The sequence below is a fragment of the Raphanus sativus genome, chromosome 6, assembly GCF_000801105.2.
Source record: "Raphanus sativus cultivar WK10039 chromosome 6, ASM80110v3, whole genome shotgun sequence".
Lineage (NCBI taxonomy): Eukaryota > Viridiplantae > Streptophyta > Magnoliopsida > Brassicales > Brassicaceae > Raphanus > Raphanus sativus.
This window is the reverse complement of record NC_079516.1, coordinates 44,900,764-44,923,510: the sequence shown is the minus strand read 5'-3', so window position 1 is coordinate 44,923,510 and position 22,747 is coordinate 44,900,764. Positions and strand designations below refer to the sequence as shown.

The 22,747-nt window shown below is 37.5% G+C and overlaps 7 protein-coding genes across 9 annotated transcripts; 4 read left to right on the top strand and 3 right to left on the bottom strand.

Moving 5' to 3' along the window:
• Window positions 1–899: 899 nt before the first annotated feature.
• LOC108812311 (uncharacterized) lies at window positions 900–4,139 on the top strand. 3 transcript variants are annotated; one of them, XM_018584545.2, is made up of 2 exons: window positions 900–1,233; window positions 1,348–4,139. In XM_018584545.2, exon 2 carries the CDS (start codon window positions 1,361–1,363, stop codon window positions 3,977–3,979), a length of 2,619 nt encoding a protein of 872 aa, XP_018440047.1. In that variant the 5' UTR covers window positions 900–1,233; window positions 1,348–1,360; the 3' UTR covers window positions 3,980–4,139. The 3 variants fall into 3 exon arrangements, with proteins under 3 accessions (XP_018440047.1, XP_018440045.1, XP_018440046.1); XM_018584543.2 differs by having other exon boundaries at window positions 900–1,245; XM_018584544.2 differs by having other exon boundaries at window positions 900–1,245; window positions 1,324–4,139.
• Window positions 4,140–4,267: 128 nt separating this feature from the next.
• Window positions 4,268–5,851, top strand: LOC108812312 (putative B3 domain-containing protein At5g66980). Its single transcript, XM_018584546.2, has 4 exons — window positions 4,268–4,648; window positions 4,737–5,202; window positions 5,297–5,415; window positions 5,509–5,851. The coding sequence occupies exons 1-4, from the start codon at window positions 4,553–4,555 to the stop codon at window positions 5,812–5,814; spliced, it is 987 nt and encodes a 328-aa protein (XP_018440048.1). The 5' UTR covers window positions 4,268–4,552; the 3' UTR covers window positions 5,815–5,851.
• A 695-nt stretch (window positions 5,852–6,546) lies between these two features.
• On the top strand, window positions 6,547–7,056 carry LOC108833333 (uncharacterized). The gene has a single exon (XM_018606762.2). It carries the CDS (start codon window positions 6,640–6,642, stop codon window positions 6,907–6,909), a length of 270 nt encoding a protein of 89 aa, XP_018462264.2. The 5' UTR covers window positions 6,547–6,639; the 3' UTR covers window positions 6,910–7,056.
• Window positions 7,057–7,507: 451 nt separating this feature from the next.
• LOC108808625 (protein RKD3-like) lies at window positions 7,508–8,617 on the bottom strand. The gene is made up of 4 exons (XM_018580739.1): window positions 8,505–8,617; window positions 8,235–8,392; window positions 7,817–8,169; window positions 7,508–7,714 (listed from the first exon to the last, which is right to left on the bottom strand). Exons 1-4 carry the CDS (start codon window positions 8,615–8,617, stop codon window positions 7,508–7,510), a joined length of 831 nt encoding a protein of 276 aa, XP_018436241.1.
• A 2,676-nt stretch (window positions 8,618–11,293) lies between these two features.
• Window positions 11,294–12,066, bottom strand: LOC108838041 (putative ethylene-responsive transcription factor ERF121). Its single transcript, XM_018611026.2, has 2 exons — window positions 11,743–12,066; window positions 11,294–11,652 (listed from the first exon to the last, which is right to left on the bottom strand). The coding sequence occupies exons 1-2, from the start codon at window positions 12,044–12,046 to the stop codon at window positions 11,519–11,521; spliced, it is 438 nt and encodes a 145-aa protein (XP_018466528.2). The 5' UTR covers window positions 12,047–12,066; the 3' UTR covers window positions 11,294–11,518.
• A 2,390-nt stretch (window positions 12,067–14,456) lies between these two features.
• Window positions 14,457–16,061, top strand: LOC108810158 (uncharacterized). Its single transcript, XM_018582289.2, is given in 2 exon segments — window positions 14,457–15,305; window positions 15,308–16,061. Coding segments are annotated over 2 exon segments (1,152 nt in total). The 5' UTR covers window positions 14,457–14,611; the 3' UTR covers window positions 15,766–16,061.
• A 1,775-nt stretch (window positions 16,062–17,836) lies between these two features.
• On the bottom strand, window positions 17,837–21,451 carry LOC108813450 (zeaxanthin epoxidase, chloroplastic). Its single transcript, XM_018586009.2, has 16 exons — window positions 20,875–21,451; window positions 20,618–20,780; window positions 20,451–20,525; window positions 20,265–20,365; window positions 20,066–20,181; window positions 19,759–19,970; window positions 19,572–19,663; window positions 19,378–19,492; window positions 19,175–19,278; window positions 19,054–19,099; window positions 18,910–18,974; window positions 18,746–18,832; window positions 18,599–18,653; window positions 18,391–18,479; window positions 18,211–18,298; window positions 17,837–18,120 (listed from the first exon to the last, which is right to left on the bottom strand). The coding sequence occupies exons 1-16, from the start codon at window positions 21,363–21,365 to the stop codon at window positions 18,031–18,033; spliced, it is 1,989 nt and encodes a 662-aa protein (XP_018441511.2). The 5' UTR covers window positions 21,366–21,451; the 3' UTR covers window positions 17,837–18,030.
• Window positions 21,452–22,747: the final 1,296 nt, after the last annotated feature.

Below are 22,747 nucleotides of genomic sequence, written 5' to 3'. Positions count from 1 at the left end.
ACTTTGGTTTGTGGATTTGGAACGATGGGAATTTGTTGTCCATGAATAAAGCCACTTTTAGAAAAAGTTTGAGTTGTCAAAATGATATGATTTGGGCAAAGGTGAATATGTAATAAATAAATAGATAGTTGACTAATCATTGCTTATGTAAAAGCATTTTGGATTTGATTCCATTAAGCTATGTTTTTAACAGCTGTTTGTCTCTGCCTTCATTTCCACCACCATCACAATGCCTACAAACTATCTATAACTTGCACTATTAGTAAAATAAAAACTACTAAACCATTTAACCAAAATCACTAATTAATATTTAAGAAAAAAAAAAGAAACACAAGTTTTACTCCCTTTTTATCTGAGTATATCCACATGTTATAGTCAGTGTTATTAAATTACCCTATTGTTGAGCCCCCACGCATCCTACTAATATTTACTTATTAATAAATAAATCTGATTTTTTTTTTTAAATACTGTTGGCCACTTTTATGAACAAATGTACAGTCATAACTAAAACCAATAAATGTGTAGGTTGGATCATAAATAAAGAAATTTATTATTTTACTTGTTCAAAACCGTTTCAGAGAGATTTAGAAGAATAGATCTTTACTTTAGATCTCTTCTTTGGCTAAATATATTTGAGACCTTCAAAACACTCGAGAGAAAAGAATGAAGCTTTCATGGGTCCCAGACTAAGCAATCAACAAAAGATATCAAAATCGAATTATAAAATTCAAATAACGCATATGCTGCTTGGGTGGATGGATTGACTAAAAAACATAAGAAGAAAAGGTAAAAGAATGATAATTTGGAATTGTAACAGCAAATATTAGGCACATACATATATAACAACAAAAAAAAGTCAAATGGCATTTTAGTCACTATTTACGTTTCAAGGGAAGATTATATTATCATATCATCATCACCAAAGAGATTAAGCTCTAAAAGTTATCTCCGTATAAAGGAGTTAAATTTCTCTTCAAGTAGGAACAAGAAGCTCCCATTCTTCTTCTTCTGTGTGTGTGTTTCAGATGTAGAACACACAAACAGTTAAAAGCTCTCTGTTTGTGGATCTGTTCTTCTCTTTCGGTTTTGGGATTTGCGTCTCTCATCTCTCTCTCTTTTTGACTCTTTCATACGTTTTCTCTGTTGAAGATGAGACAAAGGTTTTGACTTTTTGATCCTCACTCATCGATACCAACCCAGTGGTGATTTTGACATTGTGGGTTCTGTTTTCTGGTAAAATCCCAGGTTCTGTCTCTAAAGTCATCACCTTTTATTTTCTCCCTTCTCTTCTTCATTTGGTGGATTTACTCAAATCTAAATTAGGTTTCATTTTGAAAAACAAATTAGGGATTTTTTTCTGATGCATATCTCACTCTGGAAGCCACTTTATCACTGCGCCGCCGCTCTAGTTCTCGACAAGAAGAGCAGCAGGAACCGAGATGTCTCCGAGTCCACAAAGGCCCTGACTTTACGCAAACTCCACGAGTCCAAGCTCAGAGAAGCTCTCGAACAAGCATCAGAAGATGGTCTACTCATCAAATCTCAAGACATCCAAGAAGCAGAAGAAGAAGAAGAAAGCGAGCCTAGTCGAGATCAAACCCTCGGACGCTCGAGATCCCTCGCTAGGCTCAACGCTCAGCGCGACTTCCTGCGCGCTACTTCCATCGCAGCTCAGAGAGCGTTCGAATCAGAAGAAGCTCTCCCTCAGCTCCGAGAGGCTTTAACCACGTTCCTGACCATGTATCCGAAGTACCAGTCCTCGGAGAAAGTGGACCAGTTGAGAAACGATGAGTACTTCCACTTGACCTTACCCAAGGTATGTCTCGACTACTGCGGGTTCGGGCTGTTCTCGTATCTTCAGACGGTTCATTACTGGGACACTTGCACTTTCACCTTGTCGGAGATTAGTGCGAACCTTAGCAACCACGCTTTGTACGGTGGTGCCGAGAGAGGTTCCGTTGAGCATGGTATCAAGATTAGGATCATGGACTACTTGAACATCCCCGAGAGTGAGTACGGTCTTGTGTTTACCGTTAGTAGAGGCTCTGCTTTCAAGCTTCTCGCTGAGTCTTACCCCTTTCACACCAACAAGAAGCTTTTGACTATGTTTGATCACGAGAGCCAGTCGGTTAGCTGGATGGGTCAGTGTGCTAAGGAGAAAGGCGCGAAGGTGGGCAGCGCGTGGTTTAAATGGCCGACGCTTAGGCTGTGCTCGATGGATCTCAAGAAGGAGATTCTGAGTAAGAAGAAGAGGAAGAAGAAGGATGAAGCTACCGGTTTGTTTGTGTTTCCGGTTCAGTCTAGGGTCACGGGTTCTAAGTACTCTTACCAGTGGATGGCGCTTGCTCAGCAGAACAATTGGCATGTGTTGCTTGACGCTGGTGCTTTAGGTCCTAAGGACATGGACTCTCTAGGCTTGTCTTTGTTCCGTCCTGATTTCATCATCACTTCGTTTTACCGTGTGTTTGGGTATGATCCGACTGGGTTTGGCTGTCTGTTGATTAAGAAGTCTGTGATTAGCTGCTTGCAGAGCCAGTCAGGGAAGACGTGTTCAGGGATTGTGAAGATAACGCCTGAGTATCCTCTCTATCTGAGTGACTCCATGGATGGTTTGGAAGGTTTGAGCGGGATTGAGCGTAATGATATCGCTGTCAACGGTGATAGTAAAGGCGTGGGGACTCAGTTGCCTGCGTTCTCTGGTGTTTATACTTCTGCTCAAGTGCAGGATGTGTTTGAGACGGATATGGATCACGAAGTTGGTTCGGATAAAGATGGAACGAGCACTGTGTTTGAGGAAGCTGAGAGTATCTCGGTGGGGGAACTGATAAAGAGTCCTGTTTTCAGTGAAGATGAGTCGACGGATAGCCAGCTGTGGATCGATTTGGGTCAGAGTCCTGCTGATTCTGATAACAAGCAGAAGAGCCCTTTACTTGTGGTTCCACAAAACCACAAACGAAGGATCTCGCCTAAACCAGGTTCGAAGGCTAGTAATGGTAGTAACGGTGGGAGACATGTTCTCTCTTTTGATGCTGCTGTTTTGTCGGTATCACAAGAAGTAGCTGAAGTAGACACTAGTCATGGGTTGAGAGTTAGTGAGATTGAAGAAGAAGAAGAAGAAGATGAAGGGAGGAGCAGTAAGTTGATTTCTCAAGGAAATGGTTCTTCAACCTCTGGAATTAAAGAGAGTGCGATAAGAAGAGAAACAGAAGGCGAGTTTAGACTGTTAGGGAGAAGGGAGAAGAGTCAGTATAACGGTGGGAGGCTTGTTGTGAACGAAGGTGAGCATCCCAGTAAACGAAGAGTATCTTTTAGATCAGTAGATCACGGAGGAGAAGCATCAGTGATCAGATTTGAGGACGAAGAAGAAGAAGAAGATGATGATGATGATGAAGAAGAAGATGGAAGCAATGGAGTAGAATGGGATGATGAACAGAGAGAACCAGAGATTGTTTGCCGCCACATAGATCATGTGAACATGTTAGGTCTCAACAAGACCACCTCGAGACTCAGGTACCTCATTAACTGGCTTGTGACTTCTCTGCTCCAGCTAAGGCTGCCTAGATCAGACCCCGGTGGAGAGCACAAGAATCTTGTCCAAATCTACGGTCCAAAGATCAAATACGAGAGAGGATCTTCCGTGGCGTTTAACGTGAGGGATCTGAAGAGTGGGATGGTTCATCCTGAGGTAGTGCAGAAACTAGCTGAGAGAGAAGGTATATCTCTAGGCATTGGTTACCTCAGTCACATAAAGATCGTGGATAATCGAGGAGGCGAAGATTCGAGTTCTTGGAAACCAGATGGAAGAAACAGCAACGGTTTCATCAGAGTTGAAGTTGTCACTGCTTCACTTGGGTTCTTGACGAACTTCGAAGATGTTTACAGATTGTGGAGTTTCGTGGCAAAGTTCTTGAGTCCGGGTTTTGCTAAACAGGGGACACTCCCAACAGTTGTTGAAGAAGATGACTCTTCAGAAACTTAGAAGAAGAAGAAGAAATTGAGGAATGAATACATTTTGTTTTTTGCTACACTTTCCTTTACTGTACTTATCGGAGAACATTCTCATGTATGATTCTGGCAAGTTTATGTGAACAGAGACGATCTCAGAGACAAGTTTTCTGCATATTGTAACTGTTCATTTATTTTGTGTCTTTGTGTCACACAATTCATTGATTCATACCTTCATTTGAGAACCATAAGATACAATTATGATTGTGAGTTGTGACGGAAGGTTCGGGAGAGATGGGAGAGCATTGTTGTTGGTTGGGGTTTACAGAGGTTTTGCGTCTCAGAGAAATTGTTATAAAGGTATTAAGTAGTAAGAAACAGAAGTTAAAAGGCAGTACACGTAAATAATAAAAACCAAGGGGAGTAGAAAGCAAAACTTCTAATTACACAATAGTTGCCTTTTCGTTCTCTCTCTAATAAAGGTTATCGTATCACACAAGATTAGATCCTCTCGTCCGTCCTCTCTCTTGATTCAGCTATCTGATCGAATCTTAAGCAATCTTGTTCTTAGATCTTCTTCAGTCTTAAAACCCTCTTGAAAGAAAGAATGGTTGAGACTAGTGAGAAGGTTTCTTCTCCGTATACACGTAAAGACTTGGAGTTTTTCAAGGTTTATCTTCCCGAATTTAGTTCTCACGAACTTGTACGTTCCTATCTCTTTTCTTCTCTAAGAGTTAACTATTCCTTCTTTTTCTTGTGTGGTAGAAACTAATATCAACACTAACTTGCAGGTGATACCTCAAGCATTCATAAACATCTTAGGTAAGCCATTATCCAAGAAAGTGGTATTAGTAGATGAGATCGGGCGGTTATGGGCTGTGGAGACAAAGACAGAAGAAAGAGTTGGTGTTGGTGTTGTTTTCAAACAAGGTTGGGAAAAATTTGCAAACGGTCATTCACTCGAGTTTGGCGACTTTCTGTTGTTTAGATACGACGGCGACTCTAGATTCGACGTTGCTATTTACGCTAAAGACGGATGTAAAAAGGACCTTGATAGATTTAGGGTTTCTGTTGAGGTAGAACCGGTTATTGTTAAACCGGTGGGTATTTCTATCAAACCGGAACCTTGGGAAGGTTGTGGCAAGAGGGTCATGCAGAATCGTAAACGCGTTTCCGTTAGGGAGGAGCGTAATGTTCTTGGCGAGATTGAACCGGATCACCGAAGAAATACTAGGAGAAAAGTTAACCGGTCTAGAGGTAAATGAATTTAATTGGTTTACTATACTATTTGATTCAATTTATTCAAGTTTGATTTTGATCATTTGTTATTTAATTGTTCGGTGTTGTGTAGATCCTCGTGAGATGTCATGGGTTGCTGATAAGAAACACCAAGGATTTGAAGAACCGGTTTATAAACCCAAAAATCCGCATTTTGTGAGGAATATTAGAGCCGGTTCACTTCGTCAACTGGTGAGTTAAAAGAACCGGTTATATATAAAAATCCATCTTGATAGTAATAACATAAATAAACCAATATGAGTCTCTATGTGTTGCTGCTTGTAGGAAATACCCACAACTTTTCTGAAAGCTAATGGGATTGAGCTGAAGGAAGGCCAAGACATCGAGCTTTGTGATGAAAATGGAAAGAAATGGCCATTGAAGATTGAAAAACACGACAGAGGACACATATTCTCATACGACTTGTGGTTGTGTTTCTGTGAAAGCCATAACTTGAGGAATCCCAATAAGTGTTTGTTTGAGTTTATTGTATCAAGTGATGGGACATGCAACCAGATTCTAGTTCGTATTTTCCGTGGGACGTTGCTTACTACTGCTACCAAAAGTGGTTACCACGTTCTTTCTATGTAAACTTAAAACTAATGTATACTTACTTCACTCTGTTAGATTCGGTTATTCCATGACGGCTTAGCTCGCTAGCAGCTAGCGGTTTTGGCTAGAAACGGTGGAATCGTGTTTCCTAGCATACAAATATTGGATAGTGTCTTTGTGGTCTTTCATTTTGGCTAGTGTCTTTTTCAGTATTCATGTCTCATAAGTATAGTCATAACCCTTAAATCTACAAATTAAAAAAAACATTATTGTAAAAATATTAAAATAAAATGTGACTTGATCTCATAGTGGTCGATGATGGTCTTATTGACTGGCCATATTAGAGTTCCCCCATTGGTATTTTAGTTCTTGACTACGAATAAACGTTTTAAACTCAGACAATTGGGTTGTTTCCTCGTATAGTTTGAACTTTGTTTCGGACCTGTCGACTATATATTTTACAGTTTTAAAGTGACATTTGGTCTCATTATATTAGTAGTGGTAGTAATAAGAAAGATTCAAAGTATATATGAAGTACGCACTAGACGCGGGGAAACTGAGTCATTCAACTATATAAAGCTATGTCACGTAGGATAGCACATAGTTTGTTTTCTTTGTTTTATAAAGATGAAAAAAGCAAATCAGCCACCGGTTTCCAAATAAACCAATGGAACTACGGCCCAAAGTATAATGTATTAGTCCATTTTGTTTTTTAATATAAAACTGAATGTGAAGGGTCACCAATCCATTATTATATGCTCTGTATATAAATACACACGAGTATTGTTGTTCGACACTACACAATATCATCAACAAAAAAAAAAAACTTTCCCGAGGTTTCTGTTTCCCTTTTTTTTTTGTAAAATGGAGTTTGAGACTTCCAAACGAGTCCAGTCGGAGGAAGGAGAAGAGAATTTAAAAGAGGAACAAGTGTGTAAGCAGCTACAACTGAAATTGTCTGAAACGCAGCAGGCGCTGAACAAAAGAGCGGTTCTCAACCGCATCCGCAACCACAAATGTATTCACAAAATCAAGAGTCTTCTTCACACCACCACCGCGGGTAGTAACAAGGGATCCACCGTCGATGCTGATAACCGGTGGATTGATAGTGGGGATGTCTTCTCTTGCCCCTGAACTCGGCTTAAAACTTGGACACGTGTATCAGTTTATGTCAACGTGTGTCGTGTTTGTGATTCTCACTTGTGTCTTCTTGTTGTCTTGTGATGAATCATCTTTGTAGATCTCAATGTTTATGAATTAACGATCACCGTTGATCTCAAACGATTCTGTTATCTAGATTCGGACACATGCAACTGGTGATTTGGGCAGTTAGTGATTATTAGTGTTATTGGGCTTTATTAAAACAAATCAAGCCCAATAGTAGACACCTTAAAGGTTTCGGTTCGGGTTGGAAATATTCACATACCAATGAAACCAAGCTGGAAAATAAATTTAAAAAATACTCCAACGAAGTAAATTTTTTTTTTCGTATTTCTTGGAATAAAGTAACTTACTCTAAACCAAATCCGGATAAAAACATTTATAAAATGGTTGTTTTCATATGAATCTATTTTGCTTTATATATCCATGAAAAAACACTAGAAAATACACGCAAAACCACCTTCACCATGGTGGGAACATTGATCATCGTCAAAAGAAACTAGTACATGTCATTGTTTGTTAAACCTCCTTCTCCTCTATGTCTATAATCTAGACATTCAAGCTCTTGCTCTCACGAAACAAAAGATGTGTTAGAAATAGACAAAAGCCGTCTTCGTTTGTGATTAGCTTTAAAGCAAGCCTGTCTTAACCTCTTAGTCTCTTCCCCAAATTCCAGATTAGGATCCTCCTCAATCATATTCTTCTCCCTTTCCAAAATCTCCAAAGCGTTCCTCAGCTTTTTCCTGATCATTTCATCATTTGTCTTCCCTAAGTCATCCTTTCATAAAAAGACCATCCACATATACGTAAGTGTAACCCAAAATGTATAAGAAAGACCATTAATTATGTTATGTATGTACATATTTGTATGTGAACTCACCAGGAGGTTAGTAATTACGCCCTGAATGCTCATAAGCTTTCGGTGAGGCCAACGAGAAATACCCAACTCACGACTTTTTTTCTTCAAAAGGGTTAATCCAACGTTAAGCTCTTTGGCTGCTTTAGTCAGTGGCATGTAGAAGTATTGTTTGATTGCTTCCCTTGACAAACTCTTGACGAGTACCCCATCTTTTCTCTCCCACCTCTTATGGCTTATTGTCTCTTTCATTGTGTTGTTACTCTCATGCAATATCATCTCCATGTTTGGAATCCCTATGCTTGATACATCTCTAATTGGTTCAAAATGATTATTGAAATTACCAGTAATTGCATTCCATGATCCACTCAACACATCTGCTACACATCAAAAAATTAGTATCATCCACGCATGTATATATGTATGTATTCATATGTTATACCTTGAGAAAAAGCAGAAATTGCTTCAATATCAACTGAATCCGTAAACATATGATCCCCAGCCGAGAAACGAGTAGAGATAGGATCAACATTAATGATGTCTTGGAAAGAAAACCAAGAATGGGTTTGAATATCACTAAAAGGGTTGTCAGTGAACGAACTGCACAAACTCAGACAACCAAGAAAGCATGTATATTAGACTAATTGCTAGTACAAAACAAACCACTTTCCCCTTAATTTTGTACAATAGAGTACAACCCTTATGAACTTACCTGTAATCGAACGGGAGTGACTGATTGAGTAATGAGAACAAGTTTTCTTCTTGAATGAACGATTCATAGTCATCAAATTGTGACCAGTTCTGTGATGGTTTATGATCAGCCATTTCGAGTGAGATGGGTTTGCTAAAAAGTAACGATTTTTCAAGTGATAGAAGAAGAAAACTAAACGTGTGTATTTATATGTATTTAGAATGTATAAATGCTTTAGCTTATATGTATAGATAGAGGAGTAGGAAGTGGCTAATTACTTCTCGGAGATGGTGAGCCGTCAAAATTATTAGATGTTGTGTAAGTTACGAGAGAAAGATATTACAGTAGAAGTTAATGATTATAGTTTATTATTTTGGTTAATAGAGAAAATTATTTATTCAATGTTAATTATATATTTATATCAACTAATTATAGGCCCTAATTCAATAGGCTTAGCTTCCCCATATCATCGCATGCAATACAAAATCATGATATCTTACTTCTTGTCATCTTTCAAAATCTTTTTATTTTTCAAAAAAAAAATAGTGGAAATCGTTATACGTACATGTGAGTATAGATCGTACCAAGTTAACCAGACTTAGAAATGGCAATCATGGATTTGGATCTCGGGCCTGGTCGTAAAGAACCGTCATGAGATGGTATTGGGTCAGGATTTTTTAGGTCCGCAAATTAGCAGATTTCGCGGGACGGATTGTTGTGAGATCAGACTTTTCGGAGGCCTGATCTGATCATGTGGGATTACAAGAAGCCGTGTTTTCTTCTTTTCATTTCTTGCTTTCTCTAGAAAAATGAGAGAACGAGTAAGAAGAAGGTGAGTCGTGTGATTTTTCTCCGAGAAAATGAAAAAAAAAAATATGACGAGGACGATTCGAGTTCCGGTGATAATAATTTAAGCTCTGGTGATAATGATTCAAGTTCCAACGATGACGATTTAAGCTTCGGTGGTGTTTTATTTGGTATTCTTTTTTATTTACTTTGGGATTGACATTTTTAATTTGGTGGTTGGTTTTATTTAATTTTTGCATTCATCAAACTAAAACATTGATTATGAACGTATGAGTTATAAGATTATAAAAAACATCTTCTGTAATTATTTTTAATTGGTATGTTAATATATTTGGAGTGTGACAAAATTAACTACAACTATTGTTTTGAATAACAAATAAGCAGATTAATGACTGATGAATCATGTCCAATTCAATCTACGATCCGAACCATGTCTTAAAGTGGCATAAAGCGTTATGCAGTGGTCTGAAACGTCATGTTGCGTGTATTATCACCTGTCCTGCGGACAAAGACTTGTATATATAGCGAGATTGGTATGGACAGCCATTCCAGAGATCGCGGCCTGTGTAGACCTGACCTACCATGACCTGCTTGAAGACAATTCTATTAGGCTTCGGGACCGAACTAGACAACTTGTTTACAATCTCTAACCAGACTAGAGGTAATTAAGGTTTTTTGGAACACAATTAAGGTTTTATACTTACGAATTAATTTGATTTATATAATCGTGATTTAAACCATAATCGTTATGTAGATCCTTGGGACACTTTTTGGGTTTCTGATAAAATATTTGATCGAATATGTGCGGATTAAAAAAAAACTATGTATAAAAAAACAATAAAATGCATAGTGAGTCCACTTGACCAACTCAAGTAACCTCCTTCCATAATTTGACCTTCCTCTTGTAAGTTGCCATGAGGTCACAAATCACAATATGTACGTTTGATCCTTTAGTTATCTTCAGCGCTCGTTCCTTTCTGCTTACGTCTGGTTTTTTTTTTTGAGCGAAAAAAAAAAAAAATGAGGATCAGGTTAATCAAGCTCTGCTAACGCCATTGAGTATCAATCAATGGTTAATCAGCGATCAATTTAGTTAGAGCTTGAAATGATGATCAATTTGATGTGAAGTTCTTAAAACAATCGAAGAGACTTAAGTTTACATGCTAGGAAGAAAAAAAACGACGGCATGATGTAAATCCAAATTATGGCGGCATACCAGATACCTTTTTCTTGTACTTTTTCCCCTTGTTATATCCGTTGACCGTTGACTTCACACTACCGTGCACTAGGGGTCGGCAAAATATCCGTAAATTTTGATTCGATTCGTTATTCGCTTCGATTCGATCCGAAAAATCCGGATATCCGTAACTTTACAAATCGAAGCAAATACTAAAATTCAATATCCGTCAAAAACGAAGCAAATCACAAATATTAAAAGTTTGGGAAGCGGATATCCGATCCGATCCGGCAATACATAAGTACATGTATATCTTGATTATATTTAAAGTCCTATATGTATAAAATTATATAATTATTATTCTAACATATGATTTGACAGATTTTATTTACATTATTAGTTATATAAAAGTAGTACATAAAAGGAAAAAAAATATTTTATGATAATTATAATTTTTTCTTAAGTTTTGTGTTATTATAATTGTTAACTAAGCTTAAATTTTTTATAAAATATGTAGATTTACTAATTCTTTTAATTTTTATCTTATATACCACGTAAAAATATATTATACAAAACAAATCTGTATCGAAATTTTAAGATTATTTGTATTAATCAAAATATATGAGATATCCGTAAGTATTCGCAAATATCCGCAAATATCTAATTATTCTCCGGATATCCGTTTTTCCGAATATCCGTATTTCTTCGAAACAAAGCAAATACAAAAATTAGATATCCGTAATATACGAAGCAAATCACAAATACCTTAAAAAACCCGAATATCCGATCCGTGCCCAGGCCTACTGTGCACTACATGTGTGTCAATTGTCAAGTGTGGTTTTGGGAATATGACTATATTTATAAATATGAAAAAGATACAAGTTTTAAAGTCTGATTTTTAGTAACAAGACCATATAACATTCCAAAGTCTTAGCAAATAGTGTTTACCAAAAAAAAAAAGTTTTAGCAAATAGGTTTAAAAATGGGATGATCAAATTAAATCATCTACGTATATCTATTGGTAAAGGGTTCTCCTTCGCCGTGAGTAACCTCACGCCGACCTTCTTCCGGCAAGCTCATATTGTGCTTCTTCATAAGACTGCACTGCCCTATCATAGGTGGGAAACGTTCCAAGCCACCTCCTTGCCTTTATACTTGGATCCCATATCTCAGCCGACCATTTACCTATTGGTTAATAAAAAGTAAGTACATATATAAACTGGTCGGACAGATTCTAAGATGTTGGAACATATAACATACTGAAATACAGTTTACCTGATGGTTTCTTTCTCACCCCTTTGTGCTTCTTCTCCTTCGTTATCTCTACGGGCCGTGGGAATGCGCAGCCGTAGCAACCGGTGACACCGCATATAGGACAAGGGCCAGCGTCCGGAGGTGGAAGAGCTTCACTAGCGATCCAGTTTGATGAAGAAGTGTCACCACCAGGGCTGGATATCACTTGTCGCAGGGTAGAGACGATGATCTCATGCTCTTGGTCTCTTGTCAAGTAAGATGGTTGTGAAACAGGGGTGAGATTTTCGTTTTGAACATAAGATTGAAAATTTTCTGAATTATTCATTCTTGTGGGCTCAAATTGATAATAATTAATTTCTTCAAAGGATAAAAAGTCTTGTGAAGATTTGAAAACAAAGTGACGACGTTTGGGGTTTATATAGGCAGACGTTGGTAAGATACATATGGGTCCATGAAATTTTTTTTGTCAACTTTATAAATTTTTTTTGGGCATGTGTTTGGACTCTGGAGTTAGTACACGCGGCACGAAGCTGTTACATCGTTGGATGATGTATCTGTAGTAAATGCGATTTTGAGAGGAAACAATTAAGGAAGTAATAGTACATGTCAACTATTCAATTTATTCATTCCACCTAAGTTTTACAACTTAGAGTAGTAAAGTATCGTTTTGGGTCGGCTTCTATTAAAAGTAATTAAATCATTACACCGAGTAACAGTGACTTCCTAACGTGGATGTCATTTCATGCCGAGTATGTCACGTTTTATACATATAAGAGAATTCAGATACAAATTTGGATTCCTTTTCAAGTCATTTGCTACGGTCTTCGTTTCTCGTAAAATGAACTGGTTGGCATAAATCCAAATTCACAATTCCGTTTGCTCTCAGTTAATGTATGTTCTCTTTAGTTATCACATGCTTAATTTTACTATTTTTTAATCATCACATGTTTTAATGTTTAAGTTATATAACAGTATAACAAATTATAAAAAGAGTCCGAATTGGTAGTTTAGTAACAGGAAATCACAAATTTAACAATTCTTAAGAAAGAAAGAAAACGGTGAATTCGTACTATTATGCACTGCATGTGTAGTTGCCCAAAAAAAAATGCACTGCATGTGTGTGTGTGTGTGTGTGTGGGGTGGGGGATATATATATATGTTAGCTATTTGTTTTTTTCTGCGAGAAAAAGTATGCTTCCCACAAAAAAAAAAAAAACAAAACTTCAACCATCGTACGTACGTAAACTAAACATAGTACGTAAATCTGCAACAAAATAAACTAATACGCCTCAAAAAAGACTAAAAGCACGTTTATGTTGTGGATATCTGTGTGTGTGAATATGCTTCCCACAAAACAAAACTTCAACCATGCGTACATGCGTAAACTAAACATAGTACGTAAATGTGCAGCAAAATAAATCAATACGCCTCAAAACCGTTTTTAAAAACACGTACCCATTCCGTTTCATTTTATTTATCATTTTAAATTTATTAACAAAGATTAAAAATATATTTAATTTTGTATATTTTTAAAATAAAACATAATTATCTATCCAATTAACCATATTCAACAAACAAAAAAACAAACAGAAAAACAGGACTGTCCCGAGTTATTTATGGACCATGTTCAAAAAATATTAATGGTACATTTAACGATGTAATAGAGTAATTTGAAAAAAATATATAGCTTTATTTATATATATTTGACATCTTTTTAAAAAAATTACTAGCTCTGAATTTAGTACTATGTCTAAAAATTTAAAGTTTTATATTATAACTTATATATTTATTTCAAAAATTATTAATCTTTTTTAAGTTTTTCATTCGGACCATGTTTGACCGCTCCACTTGCACGTGCTGTTACGCTCCACTTGCATGTGCTATTAGACGGTCTTGCAGAAAAAAATCTTGTTAATAAATTTTGCATTAAAATCATAAAACGACACTTGTTTTAAAACGAAAATTTTACTTTATAACGTAAATTAAACAGAAACATAGAGAGTTATATTTTCTGGGAAATTGCATCGTAAAACCAAACCAAAAAACAAAATAAAATAAGTAACCAAAATCATCTTCTCTCTTCTTTTTTCTTTCTATCATTCTCTAACTCATTGTTATTTTCATCTCTATAATATCATTTAGAAGTGAAATTGTTTCAACCCACCTCTATTTCTTTCTCTATAATAAATATTTTTATTTTTTTCCTCTATTTATAGAAGAAGAAATAACATTCCTCTATTTTTTACTCTACAAAGTAGAAATTGTTATTTTAGAGAAATACATAGAAATATATTTCACTTCTATTATAGAATTCCTCTATTTTAAATGTGAAAATAGCAAAATACATTAGAAATGATTTAAAATCTAATTTTGATATTTTTTTGGTTATTTCACTAGTTCTCTCTTTTTTGGCCCAAACTTAGTATGACCTTCAAGCGATATGATTAATTGATTATTGAGCTTGTTAGAAATTTGGCTAAATGTAAAGAAAATTTGTCATTCTTGTAGACAAAAAAAAAACATTGTAAACATTTTAAACTTGTTTGGACTGGATTACACTATGGCGTGGGGGTGGAATGGATGGACCGTCGTCGCCAAGCCGGTTAGAATTGGGCTGGGCCTGGAGAGAGTGTGAATTGTGGATATGATGGATTAAGAAAAAACATGAACCCATCATAGGTAGTAGTGTTCATCTGATTAAAAGGTTCTAGTTTCGAGTTTCTTGGTTTTATTTAACTTGTCTGAGAAGAAATGTATAACTATAAAAACTAAAAAGACACTGATGTATAACTATAAATACAAAAGACTTTACATTCAATAAGCACCCTCTCATCTCTCTCTCTTACTCCAAGTATTTATTTTCATCCAACCAAATCTTCTTTGGTGAACCATGGTCGACGTTGACCTGAGAACAACCGGTTTGACTCAGGCTCACGCAGCTGGTCTCCGCCGTCTCTCAGCCCGCGCCGCCGCTCCATCAACTCCTCGGATCAGAAACAGCCTTCTACCATCGTCCACTTTCGCCGATGAAATAATCACACGTATAAAGAACTCAGGCATCAAAGTCCAACCGGGTCTCTCCGACGCCGAGTTCACCCGAGTCGAAGCCGAGTTTGGTTTCGCCTTCCCACCTGACCTCCGTGTCATCCTCTCCTCCGGTCTCTCCGTCGACGCAGGCTTCCCAGACTGGCGCTCTCCCGGAGCTCGTCTCCACCTCCGTGCCATGATCGATCTACCAACCGCAGCTGTATCGCTCCAAGTCGCGAAGAACAGTCTCTGGTGCAAATCTTGGGGCCTGAAACCACCCGACCCGGAAAAAGCTTTACGGGTCGCGAGAAACGCATTGAAGAGAGCTCCTTTGTTGATCCCCGTTTTCGATCACTGTTACATTCCTTGTAGCCCGTCTTTAGCGGGTAACCCGGTCTTCTTCATCGACGAAACTCGGATATTTTGCTGCGGGTCGGATCTATCCGAGTTTTTCCGGCGTGAATCTGCTTTTCGCATCACCGAAACTCTCACCAAGCAGCGCTCCGTGAGCGAGATGTCTTCGGGATCATCCACGAACTTCTCTATGAGGTGCATAGATTCGGGTCGGGTACATCGAGATGGGTGGAGTTTTGGAGCGAAGCGGCGGTGGATCGCTGCCGGAGAAAATCTGCATGGTCATCTCACTCTACATCGCCGGACCTTCCAAGAAAGGAAACTCCGAAATGGGTGAACCAGTACGTAAACCGGATCGGTTCGATTTTGAGAGGAGGCGGGTGGGAGGAGTCCGATATCGACGATATGATCCACGTGTCAGCATCTGGTTTCTTCGGGAGTGAAGTGGTAGTTTTGGACAACCAAGCGGTTCTTGATGTGCTTCTTTTGAATGTGGGTCGGTTGTCGGAGGCGCTCCGTAAAACCGGGTGGAGCTCCGAAGAAGTGTCGGATGCTCTTGGTTTCGAATATCGACGGGAGAAAGAAAGAAAGCCGGTGAAGAAATTATCGACTGAGCTTATAGAACGAGTCCAAAAACTTGGTGAATGGGTTTCCCGGTTATGAAACTTGTTCATGCATGTGTTAATAAACAAAAACAAAGCTATTTCATGATGTTTGTTTTTTTTGATAAGGTATTTCATGATGTTTAGAACACTATAATTTTCCTCTTTCCTAATAAAATTCAGTTCTGTAGTTAATTTAAAGTAGACTACTAACATTCGAGTAGTGATGTGATTTCAGATAATAACATTTTTTTTTTGAAATTTGGATATTAACAACGTACTGAAATATCAGCATGCATGCACGTGTGAGGACTTTCCAAACCACAAACGACGGCAAGGACGGCGTCGTCCGAACGCGTAGTTATCCGTCTTTAACTTAGCCGTGTTACATGTAAGCCCTGTTCATTCGGTGAACGCAGCATCAACCAGCTGCGATCAAAAAAATCTAAAAGAAGTTAATTGACAGTTCAGCGACCAATCAAATTAGAGAATTAGAAGGTGAAATCATTGGACGCCGGCGACACCTCAACAGATGAGCGGGAGACGCTATTATTTGCAGCGGCAAGAAAAGTACGGAAAAGACGAGTAATGACAGATGCCGGCGACAACTATATAACAACGGACAGTTAAAGTTTCTTCCATTTGTTCGTTAATTTTTGGTCGCAGCCTGTGACGCTGCGTCAGAAGAACGAACAGGGCTATAATATCAGGTTGCGTGAAACTATGAAATGATTAGTTCTAAACACAAAATAAACAAATAAAACATGTTGTTTTATGTTTAAAAAAGAACATGTTTTAGATAAGCACTAAATTATTTGTTAATCACCAAGTGCTTCAAACTCATAGCTAGAATTAAGTCTTTAAACAAAACAAAACAAAATCGACTAGCAGATTGTAAAGTCGGATCAACAAAGTTGTCGGATTCTGTGTTTCTCAGGTAACACGAACAATTATTGGAGGAACCAAACGAGTTAAGCCAAAATTATAAAGCTATGTACGCAACCAAACGCTAATAATCCAGCTACTTACTCAGCTAGGTGAGTTGAATCGGACAGCCTATAGTATGTGCTACGTATGTATCAGAGAAAGGCAAGGTCGTTGGTTACAACTTCAATTATTATGTTAAGCAATCATTAATATACGTAGCTAACTAATACAGTAATACTACTGCTTATGTATTAATATATACATCACCCATTTTGCTATTCAATACTGCAAAGTTTTCTGTTTAAATTATTTTATTGTTCACCATTTTATGAGAACTTAAACCCAACAAACCTAACTAATTACTAACTAGATATATTTTTCCAATCAAAATGGGATATATTTTTCCGACAATTAATGTTGTTCTTCCAATCACGTGGGACTGAATCCCACACCGCCCATCTTGACTTCCCCATCGGTCTGGTTTCTTCACGAGAGAAACCCAAAAAGAACAGCGCAAATAATTGTAAACAGCAAAAGTCATAAAAGAGAAAAACTCATGCATAAACCACATGAATAATAATACCAATGAAGGGGTCCATCTTGTAGAATATGCATGAAATTACAGCCGTTGATTAAAACTAAGAGGTACGTACGATCATGTGGGCGATGGCGCAGGAGATCGAGGGACCAAGAGATATCAACCGTAGCCCGTCGTAGGGTTTGTTCGATCAAATATATATGTATCACAGTGGAATTGGACAGTGAATATTAATGGAAGATGGGACCTTACCTCAAACATCAAAACATGTCAGTCAAAAATTATGGTTTCACTCTTTACAATCTCCTCCTCCTCTTACTTACTACATTTATTATCCACATGAATTAGATGTTTCAAGCACCAAAATAACTTGTCATAATTTTCAGGGGTAAAAATATTCACTTCTCATCTGTGTCATGTTTAGCTTTCCTCAATTATACAAAACATCTTCATACCAGATTCTTGACGATTTGTTAAAGACTTCAAACCGCTTTTTTGATCTGACTATCTCCCTTACCCCTCATTACAGCCTTGTAAGCCTTAAGAGATGATAATAATCAGGTTAATCAGTTCACTTGAAAGAATGAAAACTTAGTTACATAATAATCATTAAATAAAAGAGAGAACGTTCTGCACAAAAAAATTCAGTATGTAAAACAATTGTGAGGAAGTAAAACAAGTTTTATAGTTTGACAAGCAAATGAAGAGAAAACGTTCTGTATAATTATCATGTGTTTCAGACTATATACATTGCAATGCAAGGAATATATAAACTTCCTTTTTTCTGTGACAATTACTACACAAATTATCTGCCAAACTGATTCTTTTTTCCTTAGATTTCAGCGTCGGGTTACTTAAGTATCAAGCAGCCTGAAGCAATTTACCGTCACTCTTCTCATCCCTTCTCGTCAATTTCGGAGTTGTCCTGATCACCTTGACCCTAAATGCCGCCTGATAAGAAAACCAAACCGGGTTTTAAGAACCAAAAGCCCATAAATGTCCGGTATAAACTAAACCAAGATTTGGTAATACATGTCTCACCTTCTTATCCGAACCAAACTCGATGATATCGGACGATCTAAACCGGGTTGGGAAGTTTGGTGTCACTCTGTATTTTCCTCCTTCGTTACTGGTAAAACAATATTTCAAAACATTGGATCAGATAATTTCACAAGACTCGAGAGATGAGGATAAGTAAAAGCTCTATTTATTGGGGCTTACTCGGTGAGATAGGTCCCGTGTTCGCTTCGAAGATCCATCAAGAAGAAAGCTCCATCTTTGTAGATTACACGCGCATGCATCTTCGATACCTAAAATATTTTAACAGAAACTTTATGTTACTTCCTTTTTTTTTATGTTACTTCCTTGACTAGTCTCTGAAGCTAACTCAGGGTAACTATTAGATAGGAAGTTTCTATATATAATATACCTGAGGGGAAGGGATCACAATGTGCGTTCCAGGAAAATCTTGGTCTGGTTCACTTCTGTAATCACAAAAGAGTTTCATAAGTTATCAAACTTGAACAACTCTTTATGTTCTAAAAGACATTGATGAGCGACATTTCTTGTTTCATACCCGACAATGCAAGGCTGTTCTTCATCTTTGGTTAGACGTAATGTTTCCGAAACGCTACACTCGTTGCCATGTGGAATAAGATACCATCTGCAAGGAGACTCGGACCAAATCAGTTAAGAGAGGAGAGAGCAAAGCTGGGGTTTTTGGAAGGTGAAGAAACATACTCTCCGTTAATAGTACGTTCAAGAGCTTCGTCGTCTTCAAACCACTCACGAAGGCGGTCATCAGCCTTCAAACCAAAAGAGTTACATGTTTATATTACTAATTGAAATTAGTTCAAGTGAGGTGGAGAAAAGAAAGAAACATACTTTGTCAGTGAGTCTGCAACTAGGTGGCCTTCCTTCGAGCTTCTCACTGTAAAAGAATGTAAAATGAGTTGGCTTTAAAAGGAATTTAGAAACATTTTTTTTAAGGAGGAAAGATCCTAACCTGTTACCCCCAAGGACCCAGTTAAGCATCAGAGGCATAGCAATGTCAATGAAGAATCTCCCACCAACTCTTCCCGGATGCGGTACTCTAAACTTGGTCAAGAACTGCCAAAAAAAAAAAAAGATATGAGAATAACAACGACCGATAAAAATGATGCATATCTAATCATTTGAAAAAACTTAATTAAAAGAATGACGACTCACAGAGAGAGGACCAAGCCCAACACCTAAGTATGCTTTGTAAGTGGAAGCCATAATTGCAGCCATTCTCGCCATTCCATGGATAATAGCAACTCTTAGTCTTCTAGATTCCTCGTATCTTTTAACCAATTCACAACGCATGTTAATTAGACTCCCAAACTGAGAAAGAAAAAAAAGTTGTGTGTTATAGTTATTACCTTCTCAAAGAGGAAACAACATCAACAGGTGTATTAGTTTCAACACTCTGTTTCCATGCTGCTTCAAGCTCCAATCCTAGTTGAAAACTATCCTGCAAATATCATTGAACATCCACCACATTTTTTTAAGAATCAAGTCAATTGTTAAATTGACTCATATGAAAGATAGATGAAAAGATTTTTATACCTCAATGGCCATGCATCCACCTTGACCCATATTAGGCTGCATAGCATGAATAGAATCACCGAGCAGCGTAACACGCCCTTTACCCCAAGTGAAACTAGGACTTTTATCATATATATCTCTTCTCAGAATCGCTTCCTCCTCTGTCGCTTGCAGCAAATCCAGCACATTGTCGCACCAGCCTTCGAATATATCAAACAATCTTTTCTTCATACCTGCCCAAAAATAACCAAAAAAAAAGGGAAAAGATAAGCTAATTATGTGATTTGATTGATACTAAATATGCAAACAATCCGAAGGGAAATTTTACCATTGGGAGCATCAACACCACCAGCTGCTTCCTCGTGGAACGCATACCATTGCATTTTTCCACCACCAACATCCGAAGAAACAAAGTATTGCTTGTGTCCCAAGAAAACTCGGTAGCTTTTCAAGTAGACAAAAACAAGGTCCAATATCAGAAATAAAGATTCTATTCGTAAACAGAGAAGAGATGCAGCATAACATACCCAACAGACTCGATGTCAGCTGGTACAAAATCTGCAATGCCGGTGTAGCAAGTGTAGCCTGAGTAAGTAGCTTCACTTCGACCAAACAAGTTGTTTCTCACCTATAAACAAAAACAATAAGACAGAACCTTTAACTTTTATCCTATGCACTTCAAATCTATTCATTTAGAAGAAAAAAAAACATACTTTAGACCATATGCCATCTGCACCAACAAGCAGATCACCGTCATAACGTTGTCCATTCTCAAGCACCACCGTTACCTAAACAAACAAACAAACAAACCCCATACAGCTTACATTTGAACATTTCCTTAAAAATATTTTGGCAAATCAATCAATATCTAAGTCACCACCTTATCTCCAGAGTCTTGAAAGTCAACAACATTGCTCTCGTTTCTAATAATTTCTTCACCAACCGCACGTGCTAAGATCTGCTGCAGAGTCATTCTGCTAATCACCCGAGTCACAGGTAGTCCACGTGACGCCGCAGGAGTGAAAGTATCAAACTTTACATACCTGATTGTCCCAACCAATAACGACATCACAAATCTAATAGACCAACAAACAAAAGTACTCAACTTGACGGATCAATATCAATAAAAAAACTCACCAAGTACCAGAGACACCGTCGACGAGACCGTTAATCCGATCACCGGTGATACAGCCAGCTTCCATGACTTCTTCCGCAACACCAATATCGATAGCTTCAAGAGCAGCCAAAGCGTTGCTCTGTATCTGAATCGGACCTCTGTACTGTCCTTCTCCTCTTATGGCGCTCAAGTCCTTCTCGAACACCAACACGTCGAACCCTTTCTTCTTCGCCGCCAGAGCAAACACCAGACCTCCGATTCCACCTCCGGCCACCAGAACCCTCGGTTTCTTCTTCTTCTCGGTCACTGTCTCCCGCTTCTCCTCCAACAAAGTCTCCGCCTTTGCTCCCACCAAAGCTCGACGCTTTCTTAACCGTAACTTTCCGGCGGCGAACGAGGGGAAGTCTAGGTAGAACTGTTTAGCGACGGGGCTGAACACGTGGGTCTTCGTGAAATCGAGCTTCGATGGAGATGGGTTGATTGAGTAGCAGAACAGAGTTGAAGAACCCATCTCGGTGAGAAGAGCAAACTCTGTTAAGGATACAAAACTTTAGTTTGTGGTGCGCTTCTTCTGAGTGGAGACGAGAGAGAGGAATGAAATGATTTTGAAGGAGGAGGAGAAAGGTAAATGATGGAGAAGGAGAAGACAGGTGGCACCACCAACGCTTCACACTTCATCCTACCTCTCGCTGAATACAGATATCGCTTCAGGTGTGGGCACCTCTTTCCTCTCCGCCATTAGATAATTCGTCTAAATTAAAACATTTCGAAATAAAAAATGAAAATAATAATAAAATATCTTAGTATGAGGCTAGATTGCATGGAAACGAAAACGGATACGCGGAAACGAAACGTTTCGAAACGTAGAAACGTGTTTTTTGAATTATTTTGCTTAGGAAACGTTTTGGAAACGTCAATATATATATATATATATACATATATCTATAATTGATTAATATGTGAATTCAATTTTATTATGTTCAGTATATCTCAGAAAACAAATAAATAAATAGACATTCTATTTAATCATACGAAAAATAAAATAAATCATCATTAAACATCAAAGTCATATAAAATAACAAAAACCCAATATTCAAATAATAAATAAACTGAAGATAAGATTCATAACACCAAGTCAAAGATCAATAACATCATCTTCAGCTTCATTTTCATTAGCTCCATCAAACATGACTGCTTCCAACTCAGGTTCATCAAAAGAGAGATCCTCGAACTCAAGTCTCCCAAGATTGATCTCATCCAGTGATTCAAATTGATCACCTCCAACATCCTACATATGATTGGAACCATCCTTGTAAGCAAGACTTCGTCTAGATATAAGACGGAGATTTGTGTGCACAAATACCAAATCTTCTGCCCTTTGCGGAGTAATCTTGTTTCTTGTTGCGGAGTAATCTTGTTTCCAAAACAGAATCGCGAGTTTCCAAAATAGAAACGTAAGTTTCCATCAAGTTTTCAAATTGAAAATTTTAAGAAACGAGTTTCCATTGCGTTTTCATGAGTTTCCGAGAGATTCTGATTCCGAAACGTTTCCGAAACGTGAAACGTACCTTCAAGCAAGTTTCCATGCAACATAGGTATGAGGATGACCTGATATTCATCTAATAAACTCTTATTTTAAAAATAATAATAATAATATATATTTTTCTCAATTTTAAGCCACTAATATTTGGGTTTTGACATCTTTCAATTTTTTTTTGACCAATTATGTAAAACATCTTTCAATTTCTTATCTAATTATAAACCCTTCATAAATCCAATTGTGTCATGTCGACCAAAATAAAAATCTATATTAATGATTTTTTGACAAAAAAAAATATAATATCTCAATGAAATTTTGTTGACAAAATGTTGAGCTATTGTTTTTATTAATTA

Coding starts and splice junctions, on each gene's coding strand:
- LOC108812312 (XM_018584546.2), top strand. CDS start 4,553: ATGGTTGAGACTAGTGAGAAGGTTTCTTCTCCGTATACACGTAAAGAC. Junction 4,649..4,736: donor AATTTAGTTCTCACGAACTT/GTACGTTCCTAT, acceptor ACTAACTTGCAG/GTGATACCTCAAGCATTCAT. Junction 5,416..5,508: donor CCGGTTCACTTCGTCAACTG/GTGAGTTAAAAG, acceptor TGCTGCTTGTAG/GAAATACCCACAACTTTTCT.
- LOC108808625 (XM_018580739.1), bottom strand. CDS start 8,617: ATGGCTGATCATAAACCATCACAGAACTGGTCACAATTTGATGACTAT. Junction 8,393..8,504: donor TCACTCCCGTTCGATTACAG/GTAAGTTCATAA, acceptor GAGTTTGTGCAG/TTCGTTCACTGACAACCCTT. Junction 8,170..8,234: donor AATTTCTGCTTTTTCTCAAG/GTATAACATATG, acceptor GATGTGTAGCAG/ATGTGTTGAGTGGATCATGG.
- LOC108812311 (XM_018584545.2), top strand. CDS start 1,361: ATGCATATCTCACTCTGGAAGCCACTTTATCACTGCGCCGCCGCTCTA.
- LOC108838041 (XM_018611026.2), bottom strand. CDS start 12,046: ATGAATAATTCAGAAAATTTTCAATCTTATGTTCAAAACGAAAATCTC. Junction 11,653..11,742: donor GGTGAGAAAGAAACCATCAG/GTAAACTGTATT, acceptor ATTAACCAATAG/GTAAATGGTCGGCTGAGATA.
- LOC108813450 (XM_018586009.2), bottom strand. CDS start 21,365: ATGGGTTCTTCAACTCTGTTCTGCTACTCAATCAACCCATCTCCATCG. Junction 20,781..20,874: donor GACGGTGTCTCTGGTACTTG/GTGAGTTTTTTT, acceptor TGGGACAATCAG/GTATGTAAAGTTTGATACTT. Junction 18,833..18,909: donor GAACGTACTATTAACGGAGA/GTATGTTTCTTC, acceptor GTCTCCTTGCAG/ATGGTATCTTATTCCACATG.
- LOC108833333 (XM_018606762.2), top strand. CDS start 6,640: ATGGAGTTTGAGACTTCCAAACGAGTCCAGTCGGAGGAAGGAGAAGAG.